This window comes from Lissotriton vulgaris, chromosome 2_1 (genome assembly GCF_964263255.1).
Source record: "Lissotriton vulgaris chromosome 2_1, aLisVul1.2, whole genome shotgun sequence".
NCBI lineage: Eukaryota > Metazoa > Chordata > Amphibia > Caudata > Salamandridae > Lissotriton > Lissotriton vulgaris.
In genome coordinates this window covers 1,650,118,590-1,650,137,461 of record NC_141687.1, presented here as the reverse complement: position 1 = coordinate 1,650,137,461, position 18,872 = coordinate 1,650,118,590, and the positions used below count along the sequence as shown (strand labels likewise).

Here is an 18,872-nt window from a genome sequence, read left to right as displayed (position 1 = left end):
CGGGCGCTTGATAGAGGAGCCCCACCATCTGGATATAGGCTTCGCCTAGTTCATATTTCTCGAGGACTCGGAGGAGATACGGCCATTCCACTGAGTCAAACGCTTTTTCAAGATCGAGCACGATACATCCTGAACGTGGCCAGGTGGGAGTCGCAGACCGTTGGATCTTAAAAAACCGGCGTAGATTGTAGGACGTGCTCCGGGTGGGCACAAAGCCGTTTTGATCAGTGTGTACCAGTGTGGGGACAGCGGTGCAAGCCTCCGAGCCAGCGTCGCTGCCAATATTTTGTAATCGGTGTTGAGGAGCGCCAGTGGTCTGTATGAGCCGAGTTCGTTCGCTTCTCTACCCGGTTTCAGCAGAGAGACCACGTTAGCTTCGTTTAGGGACGCCGGGAGTTCAGCATCTTCCAATGCCACCTTATACATTCTCAGCAGTTCCGGTATTAACACCAGTGAGTAGGCTTTATAGAACTCTGCCGGGAGTCCGTCGGGGCCCGGTGCTTTGCTATTGGAGAGGGAGAAAATCACTTCCCGCAATTCCTCACCGGTGAGCGCAGCGCCCAGCTCAGTCTGGTGGGCAGCAGTAGCTGTTGGGAGCCGCAGAGTCGTCAGATAGTCCGTGATCTCCATCACAGTGGCCCGCAGCCGCGAGCTATACAGGGACCTGTAATGTGACGTGAACGCCTCATGTATCTGTGTCTGGGTGTACACCTCGACACCCTGGGTCGTGCGGATCGACAGGACCGATGCGGATTGCGTGTCTTGTCGTATCAGCCAGGACAGCAGCCTGCCAGGTTTATCCCCCGCGCTGTGTGTACGCGCGGAGTGCGCTGCGAAATTAATGTTCTTTAGGCGCTCCATCAATACAGCGTGATCCGCCCTGGCCGAAATCAGTTGGGAATCATCGCCTCTCGTCGCCTCCCGCTCTTTATCTAGTAGCGCCTCCTCCGCTCTTATCAGATCCCTCTCCACCTGGCCTCGCAGGCCCGCCTGCACACCAAGGCAGTCTCCCCGGGTAACCGCCTTGAAGGCGTCCCACTCGATCCTCGGGGAGGAGGCCGAGTCGTTGTTGTCTTCGAAATATTGTATGATTCTCCTGGACATCTCCTCCCGGAATGGTGTGTCGAGTAGGAGATCTGGTTGCAAGCGCCATGTGGGCACGGGCGGACGTGGGCGTCTCCATCCATACACCAGTGTGTGCGGGTTATGGTCCGAGTGCGTCCGTCCCAGGTAGTCTGCGTCTGTCACGGAGGGAATCGGGTCGCGGGACAGCATGTATCTATCTAACCTGACATGTAGTGAGTGGGCACCCGAGTAATAGGAATACACCCGGGCGGTGGGATTTCTGACTCGCCAGGCATCCTGTAAGTTCCATTGTGTTGCCCAATCAAGTAGGGCTCTGGAAGTTGCCTGCGCTGGAGCAATTGCTGCTGGGGGGGACGAGCGGTCAAGGGAAACATCTAGTACGCAGTTGTAATCCCCACCCATCATCAAGGGTACGTCTGGCCAGGGCGCAATTACTGCCGATAAGCGCGCAAAGAATTTCCCCTGCTCTACATTAGGTGCGTAAATGGAGGCTATGACAATCTGCTGCCCGTCTAGTCTGCTCTGTATGAAGACATAGCGCCCCTCAGTGTCGACATTGCTGTGTGTTAGTGCAAATGGAACCCCGGGCCTAAACCAGATCAGGGTCCCCCGTGCAAACGCTGAAAAGGTCGTGGCGAATATCTGCCCCCTCCACCTACGGCGAAGTGCGGCTACCTCAGTGGCGACCAGGTGTGTCTCCTGTAATAGTGCAATCTGGACCTGATGTCTCCTAAGGTATGAGTACACCTGGTATCTACGTGAAGGTGTGTGCATGCCCCTGACATTCCAGGTACAAAATTTAACCGTAGCCATCAGAGTGTTCATTGCGCCCAAGCACCCGTCCCCCCCTCCCCGGCCCCCAGCCCGCCCCGCCCACACACGTACAGCAGCCGCGAACAGCGACCATTTTTTCCCCCCGCCCTCTTCCACAGACCCAGGGATGCACGCTGTAACACTTCAGTGTCAACACTAGTCTCAAAAGGAAGAACTTTAACAGAAACATAATACCAAAAGGGCAACAACAGAACAAGTCGTCGCCCAAACGCTCTATCGAGCTTAATCAATCCGTTAGTTCAATGGGGGGATGACGAAGTTCAGCACTTGGGTGGAACAAGTTAGTTCAAATCGCCAAGAGAGCCGTGGTGGCTCCCCACCACGGGCATTGGTTCAAGGGGCACCAAGAGTCAGTGGCAGTGTCCGCAGACTGGTCAGAGTTCCCAATGTTACTGGTCTCGGATAGCCCGCCCCAGGGGGGGGGGGGATCCCATCTGTTATTCCCTCGGGGGGGGGCACTCACCTCTAGGGGTCCGTCCACCCCGCCAAATTTCTGTTCCCGGTGGCGTGCCAGTGGAACCGCTCCGGCTCCTCTCCCGGTGTCACGGCGGTTCCGTGACGGGTCGGTAGACGAGGGGTTCGGGAGTAGAGCTCAGATCCCGGAGATGGGACTGGACGTAGCTGCCGGGGTCCCCAGAAGAGCCGATGTGGACCTCCGATTGGGTCAGCCTTGGAAGTGAATAAAATGTTCCAAAATGCCAGTTGCAGTGGCCCAGCCAGGGCTAGGCTGATGAGGGTTGCTTATACTATCTGATCCGATGTTTGGGGTGTGACATCCGGTAGGCCCTCCGTATTTGAGTCATCTGGCAGTCCGTACATGAAGTCGTCGTCTTCGCTCCCGCGTGATCTTGGGCTTGCGTTGGAGATCAGGATGGGTGATTGTGACCCGCTGATCTCAGCTGCTATTCGGATGGCCTCTTGTTGTTCAGACTGTATTTGCTCTGGAGTGGGGCCAATTTCTGCGTCCGTGGTCGGCGACCCGACCCTCGAGGCGTGTCGTTGTCTCCGCCTGCGGGTACCCCGGTGTCGGCGTTGCTCCTTCGGCGCGGGTACGTAGTTCGCATCTACACCTGAATCCAGCCAGGCCGCCGCCGCCTCTGGAGTATCGAAGAAGTGGGTTTTGTCCTGTGCCACCACTCTGAGGCGTGCCGAGAACAGCAAGGAGTACTTGAGAGCCAGGCGTCTGAGCCGTTGTTTCACCTCGAGGAATGATTGACGTCGGCGTTGGACTTGTATGGTATAATCAGGGAAGAACATCACCCTGGCGTTGTCTACCTGTACGTCTGACAGTTTCCGCGTCTCGCGGAGAATGGCGTCCCGGTCACGGTAGTTCAACACTCGCATGAGCATTGGCCTCGGGTTGGAGCCCTCCGGGGGTGGACGGGATGGTACCCTGTGCGCTCTTTCCACCACAAAGTGTGGTGACAGTGTGCCTTCCGGCAGTAGCTCTCTGAGCCAGGTCTCCATATGTTCCGCCGTCTCCCTCCGTTCCCATCGTTCCGGCAGGCCTACTATGCGTACATTGTTTCTTCTGGCCCGTCCTTCTGCATCCTCTGCTCTATCCTCGAGGAACTCCACCCTGTTGAGCAAGTCACGGACGTGCTTATCCGTCTGCGCCAGCTTGGGTGTGGTCTCTGCCACCGTTTGTTCCAAGGTCGTGGTGCGGTCGGACAGTTTCTTGTGGTCCGCTCGAAGGAGCGTCAGGTCCACAGCCACCTTATCGATCCTGTTCTCTAGTGATGTACGGGTTAGCTGCATGGATTCCTCTAGGCGTTCCATGGCCGCCAGCATAGTGTCTAGTTTGGAGGCGGTTTGGTCAGTCTCTGTGTTCTTCACCATCTTTCCTTTGCTCAGTGTCCCACCGGTGCCGGTCTTTGCTCTGGTCCCCCCTGACATGTGGGTGGTCGTCACAGGTAGGCAGCCGAGTGGGCAGGCTCTCGCGATGAACGCTGTTGGGGCCTGTGCGCGCTGGCCTCTTCCGGTCAGGCTGTCTGCTCCGCCCGTGTCGGGTGGCGTGTGGGCCGCGAGGTAGGAGGGGGGGACCGCTGTACCGTAGGACTACAGGATTTGGTGCTACTGCACCGACTGGGGAGGACAAGACAGCAGTCCTTTGTCTGGTGCGAGAATCCCCAAGTGTATCGGCCGTCGCTACGAATGTCTCTATTGCAAATGACCTCTCGGCTGTGCCATGCGGTGGTTTTCCAGGTCGTGCCGCTTGGTCCCTCCGATTGCGCCTGTCCTGCGGGCCTGGGAAGGCACGTTCAGGCGGGTGATCCTAGACGCCACCAAGCGTTGTGTGGGGTCACCGCGAAGTTCAGTGCCGGGGTGGCTGAAGTGGAGTGTGCGGGGCTGCTCTGGGTTCTCACCCGCGTGGGCCTGGGAGGTCCCCCTCGTGTAGGGCCGATTGTCAGATGGGCCGCCCCAACGTGGCCGCAGCTTGCGCGTCGTGTGGGCCGGGCTCCTCGGTGTTAGACGGGTCCGGCGTTGACCAGTGTCTATTTCTGGGCAGTGGACGGGTACAGGTATCCAGGAGATAGGGCCTCACAGCCTCCGTTGCTGGTCGTGCAGGCCCAGGGGCGATGCCGTCGGTGTGGGTCTCCACACAGTGGAGCACGATCGTCCTCCGGCGTCCGCCAGGTTTGGCGGGAAGTCCCCAGCGCCGGCAGGTGAGGTGGGTCAGTGGCACAGGGCTCTGTGGGCCAGTGTGGCGTGCCTGCTCGCAACCTCTGGGATCCCTGAGCAGAGGGTTCGCCGGGGGGTATCGGGCGTGGTGATGTGGTCTCTTCCCCCTTGCTGGGCCTGTCTCAAGGCGGTGGGTGAGTGTGGGGGCCCGGGGGGCAGAGCGGGCCAGCCCTCGCTGTAGACTGCCGGGAACCAGGGGTAGCGCTGTCCGAGTGGGCCCCCAAATGGTCGAGTGCAATCCCTCTCCGGCGCTCACAGGGCCTGGCAGGATGTCCCCGGTTGCAGGTTGGCAGGGTGGGCCGATTTCGCAGCCCGTTGCGAGCCAGGTCGTTATGCCTTGCCGTCGTGTCTGGGGCCCCTGCGCAGCTGGAGCGCTGGGGGGCTGCCGGTGTTACGGCGCGATCTCCTTCCCCCACCTGATTGCGCCGGGGAGTGCACACGTGTTGCGGCCTACCTCGCTGGGCCGGATCCCCGGCCTCAGGTAGATGGGGTCGCCGACCGGAAGTGAGCCCTGGGCGGGCAGTTGCCGCGGCAGTCGACGGTCGGAGGGTCAGGTACTCCGATCCGTCTGAAAAGTTCTGTGGTGGCTGATCCGGTCCCCGGGTGCACTCGGTTCAAGTTTGGGCCCGGTGGTACAGGAAATGTAGGAGAAATAGCCCGTGGAAGGGGAGCTTCGCTCGGAGCTCAGCCCGGGCACGTCTTCTCACATCGCGTACTTGGCCACGCCCCCTCCTCATCCTTCTTGATCTTTTCTCAGCATTTGATACTGTCAAACATGAGAACCTACTGGAGTTGTTAAATTCCAGAATGGGTTTATCCGGGACTGTTCTCAAATGGTTCACTTCCTTTCTACATAACCGGTCTCAGAAGCTCAAGATCAACAATGTGTTGTCCTCAGCTGTGCCTGTAACTTTAGGCGTCCCACAAGGATCTTCCCTATCCCCCACATTGTTCAACCTAGTCATGGAACCACTCTCCACCTTGCTGCAAGCATCTAATATACAGTTCCATATGTACGCCGATGACACTCAACTTTACCTCAAGCTGCAATCCTCGGAAGACATCAAACTTCTGAATTCCACACTCAGAAATACCCAATCATGGTTGGCTGATAATCACCTCAAACTAAATGCTTTGAAAACTGAGTTCCTTCTGATCTCACCTCCTGCGAAAATCGCCATCACCCAAACCTGGCTCAATCACCTAACTGCGCTCAATGTCCAACCTACCATCGTGGAATCCGCGAAATCCTTAGGCATCACACTTGACGCCAACCTCAACATGCAGCAGCACATTAGTAAAGCAACTAAAGGAGCTAATTTCCAAATCAACACCCTGAGGAAACTTAAACCCTTCTTCCCAGCGAAGGACTTCCAAACTGCTGTACAAGCCCTAGTCATCCCTCGCATAGACCACGGAATCGTGGCCCTCAGCGGACTCCCCCTTTCTACAACCGCACCCCTAAGAGCCTCCTTGAACGCAGCCGCAAGACTCATCACTGGTTCAAGAAAACAATCGCATATATCCCCTGACTTGAGATCCCTGAACTGGCTGCCTTTTGAAGGCAGAATACAGCTGAAAATTGCCTGTATGACACACTCGGCCGTACACCACAAGTCGCCCAACTACCTCACTCAAAAGCTGACTATATCAGGAGGCTCGAGATCCAATAGAAGTACAAAAAATCTTTTCCCGAAACCTCGAAGATTCCGGAAGGAAAAAACATACAAACACTCCTTCTCAGGAATGGCACCCAGGATCTGGAATGCACTCCCTCCTGAAACTAGGCTTATCTCTTCTACTGCATTTTTTAAGAAGGAGGTAAAAGCCATCCTTTTGGCCAAGTTCACCTGAACTCTATTATTGTCGGATCAAAGACTTTGCATCGTTTTTGTATTATTGGTTACCTGTTCGTTTATTGGTATTATATTTTTACATGTTTGCTTTCCTATTTTGCTACTCACTCACTACCGACTACTATATTGTACCCAATAGTTGGTGGAATCACCCTCCTGTTGCCCCTACCCCTTGTTTCTGTAAAGCGCTCTGATATCTGCAAAGATCTTGTTCGCGCTATATAAAACTTTGAATAAATAAATAAAATATAAGGCTATAATAATTTAGAAAGAGGGAATGCTGCAAAAAAATATGTCAATGAGAGGGCCCCAATGAAAAACAGCACAAGAAACACCAGCCACGATTCCTCTTGGCAATGACAAGTATGTATCTATTTGTTACTAGATTTTGGCTGGTTAATAATGTTCTGAATATAATGGTGCCCTAAAATTACTGAAACATCCACCGCATGCAGTTATACAAGGTTATGAAACACAAGGTAACTGACTGCATGGGATTACTCATTGCTAAAATCTTCTTTAACCCCTCCCATGCTCGTGACGGAACCGTTCTGTCACGAGCCTTGGGTGGGCTGTGCTGGTGACGGAACGGTTCCGTCACAGCCCTCTCGCCGCGCCTGCGCCGCACGAATTCCGCGCCTGCGCTAACGTTCTGAAGCGCGGGCGGGCCGTGACGGAACCGTTCCGTCACAAGCACAGCTCACCCGCGGGCCGTGACGGAGCGGTTCCGTCACGAGCACGGGACCGCCGTGCGGCCCCCGCCTCCCCCTTAGCACTGCGGCTGAATAGCCGCCGCAGTGAAGGGGTTAAAGTCTTCAGGGGTCTTGGCAAGAATATTAATGCAGCACATCAATGGTCTTTGACTCTGGCAGCTCTCAGTCCATCTAACAGCAGCCTTGGCATACTGCTGCCTACCTATATGGCCCTTCCTGATTCTCCATCTGTATCCAGCGAACTATATATCTGCCCACTGACCGCTTGCTTTTACTTTGGCAGCAAACAGTGACCTTCGCTTTTTGACTTTGGCTGGTCCTAGCCCACTTACTTTTGGATTTGCCTGTCAACTATCTCTAGATGACTATCTCTTAGGCCCTAGACTGGCTTCCTACTGAACCCTGGTGACTACTTGCTGACACCATGGACTGACTTTCTATGGGTTAAGAGGTCGAAAATTCAAGATCTTGAGAGGAAAGTATGTATTCAGAACAGTGTTAGTTATTCTCATCATGATCTGTTGAGGTACATTTTAAGATAAACTTTATATTTGGCCAAACTCACACTGAGTTGCATGCCAGTAATCTAGTGTCCCCCCTGTGTATTTCGGATGCCTCTTGATTGCTCATAAACAAAAGCATGTTTAACACCTCACTGAAGGGGTGAATATTACATCATTTCATATTGACTGTGCACTGATTACGTCAACAATGTATTTGCCCATCCTGCACAGTGAAGTATTACAAGAGTGAGTGACTTTTGTATAGTCATCCTATATGACAATCAAATTCATGACATTCAGACAGCTTCAAACTCCTGGAGCTTCAAAGAGGTAAGGTTCACTTACCTAAGGCAAAGTGAGAGTGAGTTCCTGCATCCTATTCTTAAACACATAGCACCAAGAAGTAAAACATTTTAAACTGGCAGCAAAACTGTAGTAGCAGTAATTACTGGCTAGAGGTGAGGTGAATACAGCTATGTTCTTGCACTGTTACATTATATTATTCATAGCACCCTGGCAGTGTGAAGGGGCCCACTCCACATTAACAGCAAGCTTCCTTTTAGAATAATTAATGACTTCCTGGAGAATCTATGCGCTGACCTTCGGTTTGTCCCACTGGATGGCTCCCTGTCACAGGGCTCACAATATCTGTTGCCTGCTGCTGGTCTCACTTACCGTGCTGTGGGAGATCGTGAGGTATCCATACTTCACTCCACATTTTCTCTTCTGCCACACCTTTCGGATTCTGGTAGATATAAAATAAGTAGAATGATCAGATACAATAATGCTTAGAGAAAAAGAGTGAATGCAATGCAGAGATTGTTGGGAACGATGAAAAGAAAGGAGGAGAGAGAAAGTGTGGACAAAGTGACAAGAAGGAGAAGGATTCAAAGGACGGGTGAGATACACTGTATAGACAAAGATAGGATGGAGGAAGACATGGTAGAGTGCTAAAATGAATGGGATTTTGAAAAATTTGAAAGCGAAGCTAGATTAAAAGAGGAGGAGAAAGACAAGGAAGATATTTGCCTTAAGAAGAGAAGGTATTCACAGTAAGAATTTAAAGTAGGAGAAGGTGCAACCTAGAGTAAACAAGATAGTAGGCAAAAAGTGAGTCATGCTGGAAGCGAAAGAACAAGTCATGACATAGGTAAAGAGATATGGAGCAAAACAATACAGAGGATTGCAAAAAGAGCAACGAAGGTGATGGCATGAGCGGGATTGAGAGAAAGAAGAGGAGGAAGTTAGCGGTAGGAAGGGAGCTCAGTGTGGAGGGACTGGAAAAAGGACAAGGCAGAGGAAGAATGGGAAAGAGGGCATGGGAGGAAATATGAATAGCAGAGGAGGTACATCAAGTGTAAACATATAACAAACAATATGGCACTGATACATCATTCATATTAAAAACTGATAAGGACTTTAATAATGCTCCAATTATCACTCCTCAGACGTGGCCACAGTCCACTGCTCTTCAATCAAACTGACTACGTAGAGAAGATTAAATACGCAAGTACATCCTGAACAGATAATTAAACAACTAATCATCAGAAAACCAATCAATTAAATACCAGGCCTTCCAATTTCCACAGAGCATAAATATGAAGAAATGAACTCCTGTCAAGTCTTGCAATGAGGAACACCATGGATAAAACATTCTATTGTCAGACACATAACAGAGTCTGGCTAGAAAAGACCAATAATGCAAGCTACTGTGTTTGGATGCAGCCGCCTTTTGATATAACCTGTTTAACAACAGCCCAAAACTTCCTAGCAGCATATGATTACAATATCCATGATCCAACTAACATTACCAAATTAAGACAGACTTATCACTCAACTTCATACTATCTGTAGGCGATTAAATATGGGGCTAAAAGCTGTATCCCCAAGACTGTAGCAATCACACAATAAATGGCATTGGAGCCACTTACCTCTCAAATGACCCCTTTAAAAGCTGGCATATCTCAAATAGTGAATGCCACCTCAAACCTCAAACCATTTCGAAAATGGCAATAATACATCAAGCAAGTGTGCTAAGCTGGAGATTGAAGATGTGGATGGGTAGTCATATACAGAAATTGGGTGAATATCAAGAACCCCACATATGTAAAGCCAAATCTCTTGAAAGATCAGATGAAATATTCAGGAACTGAGGACTACTATACACTTCGGTTTGTTAATGGGTTGCCAAGCAACTCCAAATGTTATATACTATCTTCTATTTCAGAACTAAATGTGTTTTGGAATTTATAGCATTCATTTTCATGGGAATTCAGCTACTTGGGTTTCTGAAGGTCACGTCTTTTTTAGATGAATCACAGTGCCACTGTCAAATGAAAATGCACTATGCTCCAACTTTGAACAAAAGTGTAGGAAATCCAAGGACTGATCATTATGAAACGCAAAGTCTGAAACCTATTAAGAAAAACAAAAAACACAATTAAGCAAACCTATGAAATCCACAGGCTCAAAGCTAGGAAAACCAAAGACTCAGTACTAGGGGATTAAAGACTGAACCCTAGAAAACCTAAAGGCTCAACACTAGAAACCCCCAAGAGGTCACCCCTAAGAAATGCATTGATTCAGTCTCCAGAAATTCAAAGATTCAGCTGTGGGAACTCTAAAAAAGCAACTGTATGTAATCTTAAAATGCAGCCCTGGGAAATCCAAAGGTTCAACTCACGGTAATTCAAAATGCTCAAACCTATCAAAATTAAAGGTTGAACTGTAGGAAATTCAAAGGTTCAGGACTTCAAAATGGAAAGATTCAACCACAGAAAATCCAATGACTCAAATAATCCAGCCGTGGGAAATCCAAGGCCTCAATCGTAGGACATTCAATGACTCGAATGTGTGAAATCCAAAGATGCAGATGTACGAAATCCAAAGATACAACCGCAGGAAATCCAATGACTCAATCATACAAAATCTAACGATGCAGCCGTAGGAAATCCAAAGACTCAGTCTTAGGAATTCCAATGGATCAACCCTAGGAAATTCAGAGACTCAACAATAGGGAATTCAAAGACTTCACCACAGGAACTCCAGAGACTCAACTATGGGAAATTCAAAGGCTCAACCAAAGGAAACCGAAAGGCTCAACCAAAGGAAACCGAAAGGCTCAACCAAAGGAAACCGAAAGGCTCAACCAAAGGAAACCGAAAGGCTCAACCAAAGGAAACCAAACGGCTCAACCAAAGGAAACCAAAAGGTTCAACCAAAGGAAACAAAAAGGGTCAACCAGAGGAAACCAAAAGACTCACCAAAGGAACCTCAAAGACTCAACCAATGGAACCCCAAGACTCAACCAAAGAAAATCAAATGACTCAATGGCAGAAAATCTAAAGATGCAGCCTAGGAAATTCAAGGCTCAACTATGGAAATTCAAAGTCTTAGACCATGAAAAACCAATGATCCAACATTAGGCAATCCAAAGACTCAACCACAGGGAATCAAAAGACTCAGAGACAGAGCAATCATAAGCTCAACACTAGGAACTGTAAAGATTCAATACTAAGACATTCAAGACTCAACTGCTGGAAATGTAAACACTCAAATAGAGGTGATCCAAGGTCTAAAGAGTAAAAAATAGTAATCAAACTTTTAAATAGCTAGAACATAACCCTAATAATTACAAGAAGACACTGAGATACACAACAGGTAAACCATGGCAAATTGGCAAACTGAGCACTGGGAGACTGGGATGCGGGCCTCTCTTTTGTAGGCCATACTAAAAGAACCGCGGCTTGTTGTTTCGGTCTCCTGAGAGGCTTGAGACCTGTTCTCAAGTTCTTTGACGCCCCGACCAGGCAGTTGGTGATCCAGGCTACTATCATCTCCCGCCTGGATTACGCCAGCTCTCTCCTGGCTGGGGCCAACCAGGCCGAATTAACCCGCCTACAACGGGTTCAGAATGCTGCGGCAAGGGCGATTGTGGGCTTGCCCAGATTCTGCTCAGTGACAGGTGTCCTTCGCTCCCTACACTGGCTTCCGGTTAGGAAGCGCATCCTCTTCAAGGTCTTGTGCTTTGCTTTTAAAATCTTGAGAGGTACAGGCCCGGAAATCCTGTCGAGCTGTCTGTCTTTTTATGTCCCTGCCCGTAGCCTTCGCTCTCAGGGTCTGGCCCTTGCGGTGGTTCCCAGATTCAGGCTTAGCCGTATGGGAGGCCGCTCGTTCAAGGTAATGGCTGCGTCAGCATGGAACTCCTTGCCAGTTGAAATCCGCTTGCTGGAGGACCTTCTGACCTTTCGGAGGGCTATAAAAACCTTCCTGTTTTAGCTGTCCCTTAGTTTTGTTCTTAGCCTGGTGTTGTGTTACGTGCTACCTTGCCTTTGCGCCAGGACGCTCCTTGGCTGGAGTATCTGTGCGCACAATAAATAATCGTAACATAACATAACATAACATAACATAACATAACATAAGGACCCACTTTCGCCAAGCACTCAGTCACTGAGCTGTATAAATATCATTATTGATGGGCCGTGGGTTGGTCACGGACCCGCCCAATCCAGACAAATCCGTCCAGAATCCGGCTTCTAAATGGTTTCAGTTTCCTGACAAGGGAAAAGACTGACACAGCGGAGGTGTATCGGCACCCGACGGTCAGTATCTGTGGTCCCCGGCCCTCTCTACAGCGAGGAAGGAACCTGACAAGGAGAGGGCATAGCTTAAGAGCTCAGCGAGGCCTGGTCTCGAGTGCCTGATCGGCAGTGCCGGGGACTCGATTGAGAGTGATAACCGAGGCGGAAGTGTGGCGGAGCGGCATCTGGATGTGAGGAGGGTAATTTGCCGGTGATCGCTGAACGGCGGCCTACCAGTATCACCAGCACATGGAGGAGCATAGGACGAGGGGCATCTACGCAACCACACTACCGCCATAACAAGGGGGTCAAGGTGAGGAAAACTGCAGCGCGATCCAGAAGTTTGAGCCGCATAGACGACCGCAACGAAGGAGACCACTGGGGAGTAGGCGAGGTAGAACCGAGTACTGCACAAGGCGAGGTAGAACCGAGTACTGCACAATATGTTGGGGATGCAGTGGACTCGCCCCGGTGGACTCTGGCAATAGGAGTCATCTTGGAGGACTCCCTGGAGTTGCTAGATCACGAACCATACAGGCCACCGATGGGGGACTAAGGTGGTGAGCATAACAGGGATTACCACGCCGCACAGTGTGCTCTATAACTGGTAGTCACGACCCTAGCAACCGTAAGGCCAGTAACAAGGTCGCAGCAAACATAGTGCCACTTGCCTACCCCCAAAATAAGTCCGGATCAAGGACTGAGTCCGGTGTTGAAACGGAAAGCATATCGGGACAAGAAAGGACTTTCAAGGCAGAGGTGGCTGGTCGATCGGGACAGTGGAAGGAGACTCCTCGGACAACAAACAACGGTGCTGGGCATCTCTGCAGGCCCCCCTACCTCCTGGCGGTGCGCAGCCTGAAGCAAGGGAAGGTTTTATTATCCCCATAGGAAGGAATGAGGAGAAAAGACAGCCAGCGCGAATCTGGTAAGGACAAGGAACAGTACCTCATGGCTTCCTTTCTGGGCTTGTAATCCGGAGCTAAAGCTGGTTGTGGGCAGAATTGAACATTCATTTGCCGACAGTCGGGAGCGTCCGCGAGGGATGAATATATTAACGCTGTGCCAACGACACCTACACCAGGTCGGAGGGGACCCATTAATTGGAGGAACCGAAAGCAGGACATTGACTATTTGGCTTCCACTTGCAAGTAGCAGGACCCATAAGAAGGACAATGGGGAACACCAAGGGAGTGGGCCCGGTCCAGTCCAACAAAATGGGCAACTACGCTATAACCAAACCAACGGATCATTCTGCGGAGGGTGTACAGGAGGAGGAGCCATCCCTTGCGGAGATCATCGCAGCGATACGTAACGTTAAAGGCTCCTTGGAGACCAAGATAGACTCGATCTCTGGGGAGGTCACACTAATTAGAGCTGACCTCTCCATATTAAATATGAAAGTGGCAACGGCCGGAAAAAAAACTACGCAACTTTAGTCTCAGAAGGAACGCCTGGAGTGCCAAGTCACCACCCTCACGCAGCACAAATGGCCACATACGTGTGGTGGAAGTTCCCAAAGGGGCGGCGGGGCAGAGCTTGGATTTGTTCCTGGAACATCTCATCATCAACAAACTGCAGCCCTCATGCCCATCTAAATTCTTCCCCATAGAGCGGGCCACAGAATGCTGGGGCCTCGCCCGAAGCCTGGATAACCACCGTGCACAATAATAGCAAGAGTGTTCTATTTCACAGACCGCAATACTGATGGACCAAGGACTCGTAGAAAAGAGACTTGCTCGAAAGTAATCCGCTCTTTTAACTCACTAACAAGCATTACAAACTGTTTTGTGCAAAACTAATGTGCACCACACCAACACGCAGGTTAGTAAAACTTGCATATGTGTAGAATTTCCTGATTTCAGGCTTTATTTTTGGTAAATTCTGGTGGTGTTTTTTCAGGGTTTTCCAGTGATTTCAATACCTCAAAAAAACAGTGCTTTTCAGTGGTTACTCGTTTTCGTGCCGTAAAAAACAACTGAAACAGTGATTTACCGGTGTCTATGGAACGCTTTGCTTTTATTATTGCTTGTTTCAGGTAGACATTTAGTGTGTGTATTTATGGGCCCAGATTAGTATATGGTATTGGAGTATCAGTTGTTGGTGTGCCGCTGGATCAATACTGTACTCCAAACGGCTAGAATAAAAGGAGACCTCCCATTCGACAAGTCAGTGATTACGTTTTTTCCCGTACTTTACACTGCAAGTGCAGAAACAAAGACGGAGTTTCGATCATGTTAAAAAAGAATTGTGTTCCAAAGAACTGAAGTACATGATGCTTTTCCCCGTCCGACTGAGGGTCATAGCGGAACGGAAAACATGGCATTTCGCAACTCCGGACACTGACGACAACGGCATACTGAGAGTGGGAGTGGAAATCGTAAAGAGAGAGTGATCCCAGAGACTGAATCAGAGCTGCAGACAGCCTCCCCAGAAAACACTGGTTCAACGAAAGAATGAACTGTGTTGCAAAGGTGACCACTTAGACTGGTGTGGAGAAAGTATTATGTTTGGGATTGGGGTGTGAACTGTGAGCCCCGGGGGACGCAGCGGGCAAACCAAAGGAAAGACTGATTAAACCCGGCACATGCAGCGGACATTGGGCATTATCTATTGTGCCAGGACTTTAAAGAGATCTTGATGCAATAGGGCAAGAGCGGGGGGAGAGGGTATGAACCAAATATGTTGTTGGTCCTGCTTGATCGAACACCCCCCAGATTAATAGTTAGTACTGTTATGTATGTACCTATGCAACAGGCACTCTGAAGGTGAGAACTTTGGGGATTCCTTAACCTTATCAGCAGGGTAGCAGGGAGTGGGGGTAAGGGATAGGGGTTATACATATGTTATTGTTAGTTTAGAGTTTTACATGAACAGAGAGAATAGTAGTACAACACAGTGGACACAATACTTAAGAGTGGGGAACCCTCCAAAGACTTACTTGCTGTGATGACCCCACATAGAAACTTGCAGTCCTCGCTCAAGATATGGTCCTGAAACGTTAATGGCCTAAATGGCAAGACTAAAAGAGCGACGGTGCTACAATTCATTAAACGTAACGCCCCAGATGTCATTCTACTACAGGAAACACACCTTCATGGGAATCATTACAAAGCCCTAGATAGATATGGCTACATTCTCAAAGTGCATTTCGGCTGCACCTCTGGCTCCAGAGGAGTGGGAATATTGATCTAAAGGGCATGCCCATTTATAGTCTAGGGCCTGTGGGCGGATGAGTTAGGAAGGTACGCAGCCATTAGTGGATAATGGAAAGGAAAACAAATTAACCTATGCTCTGTCTATTCACCCCACCGGGCTGCAAACGACCACCCTCGAGACACTGGGAATGATGCTGTTACAACAGCCAGAGGGTAGGCTTGTATTGGGCAGGGATGTGAATGATATTATCTTGAGCGAGTTGGACGCACTAGGGAGGGGAACAAGAGGCACTGGTGCTGTACGGCAACGGGCCAGCTACAAATTTCCTTGAAGCCCTGGGCCTGGGTGATATTTGGAGATATCAGCTACCCGGCGTGAAGCAATACACTCATCTGTTGGCAGCAACAGGCAGCCTCTCTAGACTTGATTATATTATAACACAACCTTGGAAGCTACACATATTGCGAGAGGCATCTCCGACCCTTTCCAGATGGAGGTGGGGCTAACTGGCCCAACAAGAGATTTCAATCTCCCACCGAGAATTGACTCTTGGTACATAAAGGATGAATAATCTAGGGAAGGACTGAGGGAAGAGGCTAGACGTTATTTTACAGAAAATCAGGGGTCAGTGGATTCTACGGTCGTCCGTTGGGAGGCCCTTAAAACAGTTCTCAGGGGCCAGGCCCAAGCCAGAATAGGTGTTGCCAAAAAAGAAAAGCATCTCAATTGCATAGCCTTGGAGAAGGAAATCGGTTGTCTCGAGGCACAGAGGAGAACTGGAAGCTGCCGTTAGCAGACATCATTTGGGACTCTGACAAAAGGAACTTAAGGAACTGTCGGAGGATAGGGCCAGGGTGCATGCGCAGGCAACACAACACAGAGTATACGAAGTAGGGGTCAAGGTCAACAAATTACTGAAATGGCTAGAGAGAAGGCAGGCAGGCAGGGAGGGGGGTCAATCCCGGGCCGAATAGACAAAGAAGGGAAAAAAAGGAATATGCTACTTACCAGTATTCATCTGTTCTTGGCATGTAGGCCTGCTGACATTCATATCTGTGCGTAGATCGCCGCCTAGTGTTGGGTCCGGATGATTGCACTTTGTTGTCCTGGAAGAGTCTTCGAAGTATCACGAGATAGGTGACTCCTCCCCTGGACTACAGTGTGCATGGGCATCATCTCCATCCTCAGATAGTTTTTCACCATTGTAGCAGAGATGGAGATAGTAAAGTAAGAGATGGCCATGCAAAAGATAATGCTGCAGCTGCGACAGGCACCGGGGAGGAGGGCAGGCAATATGAATGTCAGCAGCCCTACATGCCAAGAACAGATGCATACTGGTAAGTAGCATATTCCGTTCGAGGCATGTGGGCTGCTGAATTCATATCTGTGCATAGACTGTATAGCAGCATCTCCTCTAGCGATGGTTACCTGTGCCAGCTGCAGCAGTTTGAAAAAGAGTTTTGAGGACAGCTTGGCCTACAGCAGCTTGCTGCTTTGCTTGCACGTCTTCACAGTAGTGTTTTGTTAAAGTGTGTATGGTAGTCCATGTGGCTGCTTTACATAGGTCTTCAAGAGGAATATTTCCTAGGAAAGCCAGATATGCCCCCATTTTTCGCGTAGAGTGTGCTCTTGGAGGGACAGTTATAGTGCGTTTGGCCTTTTGATAACATATTTGAATGCATTTAACTATCCATCTGGCTATTCCTGACTTTGATATTGGATTTCCCTTATGTTGTGGTGAAAAAGCAACAAAAAATTGCTTTGTTTTCCTAAATGATTTCGTTCTGTCCACATAATAAAGCAGAGCCCTTTTGACATCAAGTGTGTGTGTAAGGCTCTTTCAGATACTGACTGTGGATTTTGGAAGAACACTGGCAGTTCTATCGATTGATTAATATGGAAATTGAATACGACCTTTGGCATAAACTTATGGTTTGTTCTAAGAATCACCCTGTTAGCATCTACTTGAATGAAGGGTTCTTGAATTGTTAGTGCTTGTAACTCGCTAAATCGCCTGAGTGAGGTAATGGCAATCAAGAATGCCACCTTCCTCCGCGTCGGCGGGGGTGTCTCCCGCTCATTCAGTATCCAGATGGGAACGAGACAGGGGTGCCCCTTCTCCCCATACCTTTTTGCGCTCGCAATGGAGCCCCTGGCGGCGTGTGTGCGGATCGACGCCCAGGTGAGGGGCTTCCAGTGGTCACCGGGGGTGGCGGATAGAATAGCCCTATACGCCGACGATGTGTTATTTTTTCTTTCCGACTTGGATCGCTCTGGGCCTCGTATCTTGCGGATCCTACAAATTTTTGGAGAAACATCGGGGCTCTATATGAACCCCGGGAAGTCCACACTCTGGACTCTAGGGGGTCCGCATCCTCTGGGTGAGTGGGCCGACGGGCTGCAGGTGACGGCTGAAGGGGTGAAATACCTCGGGGTATACCTCACGGAGGATGCCTCGGTGGCCCTGGAGCGCAACATCGCCCCGGTTTGGGACAGTACGCGAGAGGATATCAAGGTGTGGGCCAGAATGCCGCTGTCCATTCAGGGTAGATCTGCCATCGTTAAGATGGTTGCGCTCCCACGTCTACTGTATCAACTGCAGAACCACCCGGCGTTGGTCCCGCACACTTGGTTTCGACGCCAAGCAGCTTCTTGTGGGAAGGCGGCGCGGCACGAGTTGCGCTGCGGACGTGCTTCCGCTCCACCTATACAGGGGGTCTTGCCACATCTGACTTATTATCATATTATCAAGCATCGCACCTCCTTGTACTCAACGACTGGTGGTACGCGGACAGGGGGGATCCTGCATACGCGGTGGAGCGATAACTTATGGGCTCTGCCTCCCTACATACGCTGTTGTACTCGGCGCCCCTCCGGGGATCGCTGCCGTCCGTCACGCGCGTGGTTTTCCAGATCTGGCGGCAGGCCCTGCGCAGGGTGGGGTGGTGGAATGTCCTGACCCTGGAGACTCCGCTGTGGCAGAATGGTAGATTGCCGCAACTGGCGGCCCTGGTGGGCTTTCGTCAATGGGACATGATAGGCATTTCCACACTTGGAGACGTTATGTCTGGGGGAACGCTCAAATCTTTTGCTATGCTGCGGGAGGAGTTTGACATGCCACATACCCAATTCTATAAGTACCTTCAGTTCCGGTATGCCCTTGCCCCGTATATCCGTGACGTGGAAGACCTGCCGGAGTTCAGTCCCATTGAGGCCAAGGTCTTTATGGGGGAATTGCCAACCAAAAAGATCTCCCGTATCTACCAGACGCTGGTACACCATAGCGCTTCAGATCTTGCCCACCTTAGGTCCCAATGGGAGCGGGATGTTGGGGGGCTCGACGAGGAAGACTGGGTTGAGGCCCTGGAGGGGCCCAGGGGTGCGGCCGTCTCCACGTGCTTGCGACTGATACAGTTCAGATACCTCCACCGTACATATTACACTAGACAGCGCTTGTGG

The 18,872-nt window shown here is 50.4% G+C and overlaps 1 protein-coding gene across 2 annotated transcripts in view; it reads right to left on the bottom strand.

The window, feature by feature from the left end:
* The window catches only part of ASAP3 (ArfGAP with SH3 domain, ankyrin repeat and PH domain 3), a 398,324-nt gene that overhangs the window by 160,999 nt on the left and 218,453 nt on the right, over positions 1 to 18,872 (bottom strand). For both annotated transcript variants that reach the window (XM_086957571.1, XM_086957572.1), the window contains one exon: positions 8,350 to 8,419. In XM_086957571.1, the coding sequence (XP_086813697.1) occupies positions 8,350 to 8,419 (70 nt within the window). The remainder of the gene's footprint in view (positions 1 to 8,349; positions 8,420 to 18,872) is intronic.